General features: G+C 42.7%; 1 protein-coding gene across 2 annotated transcripts in view; it reads left to right on the top strand.

Annotated features, from left to right (window-relative positions):
* The window catches only part of LMCD1 (LIM and cysteine rich domains 1), a 55,943-nt gene extending 47,840 nt beyond the window's left edge, over positions 1 to 8,103 (top strand). For both annotated transcript variants that reach the window (XM_039886605.1, XM_039886606.1), the window contains 2 exons: positions 5,517 to 5,732; positions 7,440 to 8,103. In XM_039886605.1, coding sequence (XP_039742539.1) covers positions 5,517 to 5,732; positions 7,440 to 7,598 — 375 coding nt within the window. In that variant the 3' untranslated portion in view covers positions 7,599 to 8,103. The remainder of the gene's footprint in view (positions 1 to 5,516; positions 5,733 to 7,439) is intronic.
* Positions 8,104 to 10,397: the final 2,294 nt, after the last annotated feature.

A 10,397-nucleotide genomic window follows, 5' to 3' on the forward strand; every position in this document is an offset into this window, starting at 1 on the left:
GCTGGCTGGAGGCTGGGATCTTCTAAAGCTCCTTCACTCACACGTCTGGCCTCCATGCTGGGAAGACACAAACAGCTGGGGCTGGACCAGCAGGAGCTTCTGTGTGTTTTCTCCACGTGGTTGCCCTGCCATAGAGGCCACAGGACTTCTTTCCTGCCTACCCAGGGCCAGGGTGTCTGTACTGAGAGACGGGGCCCAGTGGAAGCTGTGTTGCCTTTCCAGGGCCAATTCCTTGGGGATCGATAGCATCTCTCCCATTCAGTGGAAGCAGGGACAGCCCTTGGTTGGAAGAGGGTTCAAGAATTTGCAATATCATTTCCACACATTGAGGGAACTCCAGCCCTTCGGGGTCTTAGCATCTGAGGCCGCTCAATCGAAAACATTCCTCAGCTTTCTCAAAGCAGGTGTTTTTTATAGATTACAAAGGCCTAAAGTACAGAATTGTCAAATTCTTTCATTTAAACCCCTTTCATTAAGAATCTCTCACCATTTGAACAAAGACAGGGCAAAACTTCAGCGGCACAGAGAGAAACTTTACATTTATTCTATCTATGACAGGTTTGTACTTTGCCTCCTCACCCCAGGGGGGCAATAGTTTGTAAACTAAGTTATATAGCAACTGTTGAAAAGAATTTCATGAGCAAGTTCTGAATTTAGATAGTTGTGAGTATAAATAGGAACCAACAGATATGCTAATGATAAATGTCCTCTGTGCCTTTAACATGATCCCAAAGGTCTTCTACTTGACCACACTATCTCCTTCATAGGCGAAGTAGCCTAAGAATGACCACTCTGGGCTTTCTTCTAAATAGTCTAAAATTTAAGCATCCCAGGCATTCCAATTGGCTTTTACTATAACCAAATCAAATTAGCGATATCATTTTTGCTGAGCTTATATATATGGTTATTTTTAAACACTTTATGACTGTGGTTCTCAATGAGTGGTCTCTTCTGACCACACCAGCATCCCTTGGGAACTTACAAATTCCTCTGCCCCATCCCAGACCTACTGAATCAGACACTCTGGGGGCGGGGCCCAGCAATCTGTTTTAACAAGATCTCTAGGGGATACTGGAGTAGACTCAAGTATGAGAATCACTGTCTTAGAGGGGGTGGGATTGGCGAAAGAGAGGAGCAGTCCTGCCAAGCCTGGCACTGATCGTAGCTGAGTCTGGGGTAGTGGCCGACAATGAAACTCACACAACTTGATGCCAACCCATACTTTCCCAGTGTTAAGGAAAGGAACCCCAGACCTCCAAACCCAAATGCAAATCCTGCTATTAACTTGTCTTTGTCATCTTGGGAAAGTGACTTAATTCCTCTGAGCCTCAGATTTCTTTCTCATCTATAATGAGGGCTGAGGTGGAGAATAACAGAAGATTTTAACTAATATTACTGAGCCCTTTTAAATCCGTGAACTCTATTACTTCATTTAATCCATGTTGCAACAACCCTATGATGTTGTTAGTATTATTATTGGTATCCCTACTTGACAAGTGAAAAAACTAAGGCACAAAGAGGTTGGGTAACTTGTCCGAGGTCACGTAGCTAGCCCCACTCTCAACCATCCACTGCAATTTAGCAGTTGCAAACCTCAGTACTAAGGATTGCAAGAGAATAAGTTTGTGCAGAAAAAGACAGGGCCAGGTTCATAGGACCCAAGTAGGCTAGGCATTCTGACCCTTGGTTGCCAGCCTGCCCCTGGTGGCTAAGGGGCCATCAGGCTGAAAGAGCCAGGATACTGTCAGATCTATCATTCTTTGAGATGACAGGGGCACAGAAAACAGCTCAGACGCAAGAAGAGGAAATTGGTTCCGGACACATGTTGACAAGGCTCATTACTCAGACATCTTGTTTTCATAAAATGGCAGTGACACTGTTTACTTAAAAGGGTTGGCTACTGGTAGTAATGAGGCCAAGAGCCAAGGATGCTGGGGAAACAAGGAGGGAAGAGACACGCCTCAGAGAGGTCCTTGACAAGAATTTTCAGATAGCTGAGAAGTTGAGACCAAGTTCTGTGAACACGAATCTCTCTTTAGTTTTCCATGCTGCTGCCGGAATTATCTCCCTACAGTGCAAACCAGAACACAGCACTCTTTGTCTCAAGAACCAGCAGCAACTCCCTATTCCCTCCAGAGTGAAATCCCAACCTATAACCTGGGATCAAAGCCACCCTTGATCACCCCCAAGCTGCCTTTCTGACCTCATGTCTTGTTTCCTTCTTTGAGTTGAGAGTGCCTGCCTGCCCCCAGACACATCTCTATCTCTCTCCCTTTCCTACTTCCATGTTAAGCAACATCTGGAAATGTGGAGTTGGGAGCCCCACTGATGTAGCATGGTGATATCAGATTAGGTGTGGATCAACAGTAAGTCCCTCTGTGTGAGAAGAAAAGGACTGGAGATTTCATTCTGTGAAATTTAGAAAGACAGACAGACAGAAAGCTCACTAGGTACTCAAACAGCCCTTGCCAAATAGTTTATACATTCCAGGTATGCTGAAGAAAAGGTGAAAAAAAAAAAATGAATGCTGATTCATCACTCGTTTTCTGGTTTAGACCCTCTGATGAATACCAGGCAAGCCAGGACTCAGTCTTATGCAGAGGCACAGGGTTTTCACACCATTCATTCTTGTGGGCGTGACTGAAACCACAAATCTAGCGCCTTCTAAGGAACATCGTCAGGCAGTCAGGATAATTAACCAAACACATGCATTCTCTAGGCACTCATTGAACAACCCCTATGCTTAAGGACTGCTATCAGTACATGGATATTCTTCGTCATGTGGTTTTCTTTCCTCAATTTCTACCATCTTATTAAGTATGTAATTAAGGAAAGAAATCTAACTATGGGCAGTGACCACACAGTGCAATATATGTATGACTTAATGTTGAATTGTATGCTTGAAACTTATTGGATTTTGTTAATCAATTTTGTTAATTAATTTTGAAAAAGAATACTGAGTGTTTAGGCTCAACATATGGCTACTAATCTTTACATGGCAAAATAATAACTATTTTGATTTGGGTTGACATATAATTGGTTCTTAGTACGATGGAGTTCTCATCTGAAGCCAGTGTCAGTAGATATTTTCTATGAAAGGCCAGGTAGTAAATACATCAGAGGTTGTGGGTCAAGAACCAAAATCAGTATTGTGTCGGTACTTTATGTAACAAGAGAAAACAAATGTCCACATTTTTTTATTTTTTAAATTCAAAATACAACTGACCCTTGAACAACACAGGTTTTAACCCATGTTGGTCAGGGTCAACTGTTTAATAATATAATTAACTACAAGTTTTTGTGATAGAGGTTGTATTAGTTCTGGCTGCCACAACTGGGAACTGAGAATACCACAGACAGGTGGCTTAAACAACAGAAATATGTTGTCTCACAGTTTTGGAGGCTGGAGTCCAAGATCAAGGTGTTGGCAGAGTTGGTTTCTGGTGAGACCTCTCTTCCTGGATTTTAGATGGCTGTCTTTTCACTGCATCTTCGCATGGCCTTTCCTCTGTGAACACACAGGGAAAGAGAGGAAAAATTACTTGTTCTCTGGTCTCTATTCTTATAAGAACACCAGTCCTAATTGATTAGGACCCCACCTTCACTACGTCATTTACCCTTAGTTACCTCTTTATAGGCCCTATCTCCAAATACAGTCATACTGGGGTTAGGTCTTCAACATACGAATTAAACATATGAATTTGGGAGAGGCACAATTTAGTGCATAACACAGATCTGCTAATGAGAAAAATGGATTAAGGGAGGAGAAAACATTTCATTGAATTGGAGTTCAAACGTAAAATCTATTCTTAGCTAGCAGGTCCTACAAGAACAGGCAGTGGCCAGGATCGTCCGCAGCCATGGTGTGCCAACGCCTGATCAAAAGGCCACATGTTGAAGCACAATTAACCTTAGCTTTGAGGTTAGGCTTATCCAGTGTTCAAATACCAGCTTTGCTTCCTATCAGCTGTATGTTATGGAGCAGTAGCTGAATCTCTTGAAACCTCGGTTTTGCCATATCTCGGGGAAAATAGTGATTTCTCTAAGAGAGAGCTCTAAAAGAGGAGGTAGCTCTCTAGGGTTTCTGTAAGGGGTATTAGTAATGAGTTCAAGAGCCTGAGCACAATGCTTGATGTAGGCCTTCCCCAAGAAAACGATAGCTATCATCATCATTGTCATCATTATCAGAGTTTTGAGGAGGAGATAATTCCAAATGACTCAAAGGATTTTATGGATTGAGTATGTACTCTGAGCAGGATGTGATGAGGATGACAATTTACCTCTGTGGTTTTCCTCCCAATTTAATCATGATAATAACATCATACAACCCCAGCTGAAGGATAGTCTACAAAATATCTGAGCAGTAATTCTCCAAACTGTCAAAGTCATCAAAAGCAGGGAAAGTCTGTGAAACCGTCACAGCCAAGAGGAACCTGAGGAGGCATGACAACTAAATATAATGTGGTTTCCTGGATGGGATCCTGGAACAGTAAAAGGACATTAGGTAAAATCTAAGAACATCTGAATAACGTTTAGAATTTAGTGAATAATAACATATCGACATTATTAATTAATTGTGACAAATATACCATATCAATATAAGGCCTAAGAACAGAGAAAACTGTTCATGGGCTATAGGAGAACTCTCTGTACTATCTTCGCAATTTTTCTGTAAATCTAATACAGTTCTAAAATTTAAAGTTTATTGCAAAATAATCACACATGGGTAAAATCCATTCAAAGTACAAGGTGAACCAATGAGTTTTTATATAACAAGGATAAAAGGTTGATTGATATGGTTTCAAATTCCACATTAACTTTTGAGAAACTACCACTTGAATTTTGATGTAGAATCACAGAAAACTATCAACAGTTATCTGGGAAGGCTATTAAAAAACTCCTCCCTTCCTTTTCCAACTTCTTATTAATATGAAGCCAGAAAATCTTCATATATTTCAAAGAAAACAGCATAAAGTAAAAGATGAAAAACGAAAGAAGTTACAAGAACCCAGCAGTTCTCTATTGAGCCAGTCATTAAAGAGATTTGCAAAAATATTAAACAATGCCACCTTTCTCGCTAAATTTTTCAGTTTTAAAAAATAGTTATTTTAAATTATAAATATTGATGTTAACATGTCAGTTTATTATTTTTTTAGTAAATTAATAATTATTTATTTTTTCTCAGTCTTATTTCTCTTATGGTAAATATCAGTAGCTACTACCCATATGAACAAAAACTCTTTGGGTTCTTAATTTTTAAGAGTATAAATGGTCCTGAGAACAAAAAGTTTGAGAATCACTGTGCTAAATAAGTACTTTATTTGGTCCTCACAACGACCTACTAGGTAGGCAATATTATTATTCCACTTTGCAGATGAGAAAACTGAGGGACAGAGAAGTATAGTAACTTGTGCAAGGTCACCCAAGCAGTAAAGAGACCGGAGTCAAAACTTGAACCCATGTGACAGTGCTCTCCTAACTACCTTGTATCTTTGGATCCTCCCCCACCTTTCTAGATCTGTGAGCTCTGCAAGGGAGTGGCCCCAGCCGACACTCCTGTGGTCTACTCAGACAGGGCAGGCTACAATAAGCAGTGGCATCCTGCCTGCTTTGTGTGCATCAAGTGCTCTGACCCGCTGGTGGACCTCATCTACTTCTGGAAGGATGGTGCACCCTGGTGTGGCCGCCATTACTGCGAGACCATCCGGCCCCGGTGTTCTGGCTGTGATGAGGTGAGAGGCAATGGGGCTGGATAGAGGGTGGCCACCCCCACTACTGTGGGAGAGGACTCAGAGGCCAAGGGGCATGTGGCTTTGTTGATGACGTGACCCGCAGATAGGAAAACTGAGATTCAGCTCTCACTTCGTGCTCTCAGTCTCTGTTTTCTCATTTGCAACAACCATGGGGGTGTTGGGATGGGTGAGAAACAAGAGTGCCCGTCCAGTCTTGTCCTTGGCACTTAGTAAGTACTCAGAAAAATATCATGGCAGGTGCACCAAGAGGCAGATTGCCCATGGTCCAACCTGGCTTTGCATCTTTTAATCATGTGGTTACCTAACTCCTACACCTCAGTTTTATTACTTATAAAATGGGAAGAATAATCTTGCCCATCCCATGGGGTTGCTATGCAGATGAATGAGATACTACATGAAAATGCTTGCCATGGGCCTGACTGAGTGACTAATAGGTGGGCACCACTATTAGTCTTAGGATAATATAATATAACATTAACATAACACAAAGCAATACCATAGTTAGAGATGCTTTGAAAGGGGTTCAACTCTCCAATATGGGTTAAGACTAGAAGAACTCTAAGATATATTAATAATAATTATGACATCTACTGTCTGCATGCATTTGGTGACAGGAAACTAACTTCATCCTGGGCATATATGAGGTATTTTGAGCCAATATCTGCCTTTTACTACCTTCCACAGTTGGTCTCCATATGAAGTTAAGGCCTCTTACTAATAACTCTGTCATCAAGTGAATGAATGTACGTGCTTTTCGTGAGCTAGATTAAGAACTGTCAGCAGGCCTGGCCCACAACCTCATTTTTGTGAGGACAGCAGTATACTCACTGGGACAACACTCTATCCTTTATTACGGGCTTATAACAGGTCAATAATTTGCTACATACTTTATATGTGTGATATGCTATTTATATCTCACGATAATCCTTTAGGGAGAAATAATCATTGCCTCCATTTTACATTGGAGAAAAGTGCAGCTCAGAAAGGTCAGTGATAATCATATAGCAGTGACTTTTCCAAGTGACTTATCCGTCACTATTCCAAGCACTTCATAGATAGTAACTTGTAAAAATTTATGAGATAGACGGTATTTATGTCTCCATTCTACAGATGTGGAAACTGAGACACAGGGAGATTAAGCAATTTGTCCCAAGTCACAAAGCTGTTTAGTGTTTAAGTTGAAACCTCATACCTGGTTCCTGTTTGACCCAAAATCCAAAGGCACATTTAACCAGTATGCTATTCTTCCCTTTCTGTGCCTCAGTGGATCCTCACATATATATATTCCAAGCACGAATGTCACAATATTACAAGCCCGAGTGACCCCGTGTGCTCTCGCTCTTGAAGCCTGGCCATTGGCAGTTTAGCTCTCATTGAGCTGTCCTCATCAGGGTATGTACTCTCATCTCAGAACACAACTGGGCTTTGTATTTGACCCAAAGAGTATCCCAGAGGCTAGATAAGTAAAACCTGCTGATGGTGGAGGACTTTATTTCCCCTCTGAAAACCTAAGATGCAAATATAACTTTCACCAAGTACTATACTTACCGGCTCAGACTGATGTCATATTTCTCCACCGAGGCATTTAAAGGTCAAAACAAGAATAGGGTAGGATGAACCACCATCCTACAACTTACCCTTAATTACTGCCTCTGCTGGATTCATTTCTTCTGCTCTCTTCTCCAGATAATATTCTCAGAGGACTACCAGCGTGTGGAAGATCTGGCCTGGCACCGAAAGCACTTTGTCTGTGAGGGCTGTGAGCAGCAGCTGAGCGGTCGGGCGTACATTGTCAGTAAGGGTCAGCTTCTGTGCCCAACTTGCAGCAAGTCCAAACACTCCTGAAGGGCTGCCTATCTACGGCCAGAATCCACAGGAGCCCACTCAGAAGGAAAGCCAGGAGTGCTGAGGCCATCTTAAGGGTCTGATGCAACAGCCAGCAAGCAACAAAAACAATGATTTTTTTTTTTCAGTGAGAATATATATACACATATATTCTAGGCTTGGTGATGGTGGATCCTTGAGGGTCAATAGTTTCAAAGCCAGAAATGTTCTGAGAAGTCTTAGAATGGAGTTGTTTTGTTTTTGTTGCTGTTGTTTCCCAGCTACCAACTAAAGACACAGTTGGCATCCTGCAAATGATCTCTAGGAGTTTCCCAGAATGCAATTCTGAGTGATCAAATCACATAGCTGTAGAATGTGCGTGCTTGTTCGTGAGCATGGGAACTCCTCCAGGAGTAGGCTGGGATCCCAACGATTGTTTGTTGCCTCCTTTCCAATGGAATTTGAATTTTAAATAAAAACCTTTTTTGGCATGATAAACATATCAATAAACATTTTACGCAGTCTGTGTATGTCCCTATCTAATTATTTACACTGGGGTAGTGATTTCACGGCATCCATTTAACCCCATGACCCTGAATGCTGGTGCTGGCGGAAGGCACTGTAAGTGCTGATATGCCTCTTCATCACTTGTGTCTCATCAGATTTCTTTAGGGGAGTGGAGGCCCTTGGAGCAGAACCCTCAACCCCAGTTTCAGGTACCCCCGATCACTGGTGAAAACATGCATAAAATGTTTCAGGGTACAAAAAGCAGCCTCCTGGAAACTGAGGAGCTACTTAAAGAGCAGGGACCTGACTCAGCTACCCTCAGAGGCTAGGGCAGTTAATGTATGAACCCCTCTGGGAGTAACACCAGGTAGAATGTTAGAGAGCAGTGAAACAGGGCCACCCTGGCTCATCTAATGAGAGATGCCACCTAGGACATGGTGACCAGTGTGGACAGACCTTAAGAAATGTGAGAATTTTATGAGAAATCTCTACTTTTAAATGTTGCCAACTGAACATTGAATGAGTCAAATAGAATAAGTCTGTTGGTAAGATTTTCTCGCCTTTTATGGCCTCTCTGAGCATTTGCAGCCCCAAATTAGTTTCCTTTCCATAATTTCCGAGGAAAGAAATCTCTTTCTCTACTGCAGATATAAGGACAAAAAAATTTTTTAAAAAAGCATGAGTTGTAGGAGCTCACAGTCCTGTCACCAGTGGTCTTCTCTGTTTCTTAATCTTCCCATCTGTTACCAAGCCTCTTGAATTTTACCACCCAAATTTCGCTCTCATCATACCTTTTCTGCAATATTCTCATTCATGTGCTTGCAAGTTTGACCAAAAGCTACTGCAATATCCTTCTAAGGTGCTTTTCTGCTTCCAGCTCCTCTCTGCAGCCACACTCATTTTCCCCGTAATGTCTGTTTTCTCAAAGAGAAGCTGTGGGTGTGTCATCTTCTTCACCTACCCTGCATGGCTCCCCATTGCCTCTCAAGTTAAGAACCAAGTTCTCACCCTGACATCTGAATCCTTCCAAAACCTGGCTTAGTTGTCTTTCTGGTCTGAGGCCCATTATTTCTCTGGATTTGTTTCCCTATTTGTCCTAGTCATGCAAAAACTCCCTTTGATCAATGCTTTGGCAAGTTCTGAGTTGGTTAATTGAAGACCATTCCTTTGTTGGAATTTTACCTGTCCTGTGAGGTGCTTTTCAAGCATGACCTGCTTTTCAGTCCCTTCCCAGAAACACCAGTGGAATATTCACTCATTCACTCAGTCATTCATGCATTCCACATACCTTCACTGAGCACCACAGAGTTCCAATTCCCATGCTGAGTATAGGGATACAGCACTCAAAAAACAATGCCCTCTGAATTTTATAGTCGGTGAGGGAGATGGACCCTGGGAAAATACTCCCTTAGTTGATTTAAAATTATAGCTACTTGGGAGGGGGAAAAAAATGGCATAGATGATAGAGGACCTGTTCATCCTTCTGATGACCAAATTAAAGTTGTGATAGAAACAAGGAGCAAACAGCAAGGAAAAATCACCTGGGATCTAGATGAACAAGCCATATAACTACGGAGAAATCTAAGAAATCACCCTGCAATGGCAGAAAGTAGGATGGGGCGAGGACGCGAAGCTGCTTGTCCTGAGCGGCTGAGTGGGACAGAGGCCATAGCAACAGCACAGCAGCCAGCAGCTGCAGACAACTCTTAAATGGGCCGTGATCGCGAGAGGACTTTGCAGTGATGGACCTGCTCGCTCTGAGCACCAGTGCCAGTTGGGCTGCGCAGAAGGCAACAGAGACTTACACGGGGACATTGAGTTGTCGGAGTGAGGGCCAAGGCACAACTCACTCTGTACGGAAGTGCGGCAGTATCCATTGTTCCTCTGTTGAGCCCTCCCCACTACCAGTGCACGGACTCAGCACCGCCATAGTGGAGACGTAGTCAAACTGGATAACAGAGGTTGCTCCGTCCAGAGGATTCCCTGAAACTTCGCCTCCCCCAACTCACAACCCCGCCCAAGCCATATCCAGGTGTATCCTCGCTTAGTCAGGTGCTCCTTGCTGAGCAGCTCCTAGACTCACACTGTAGGCAGCTGGCCTCAGTTTCTGGTGTGGCCTTTTGAAGCAACTAACTATAAGCACAGCACCTGTGGATTGCTTGCTGAATCTTAGCAGGTGGTCCCGGAGGGGCAGAGTCTTGGGCTAAATTTGGCCTGCAGCTGAACCCCTCTCAGGACTGTGCCACTGAACACCTACTTCACAAATCCATACTAATAAGACCGGGAGACTTAGGAGCTTTGCTTAGTACATAG

This window comes from Pteropus medius, unplaced genomic scaffold (genome assembly GCF_902729225.1).
Source record: "Pteropus medius unplaced genomic scaffold, Ma_sr-lr_union100, whole genome shotgun sequence".
Classification (NCBI taxonomy): Eukaryota; Metazoa; Chordata; class Mammalia; order Chiroptera; family Pteropodidae; genus Pteropus; species Pteropus medius.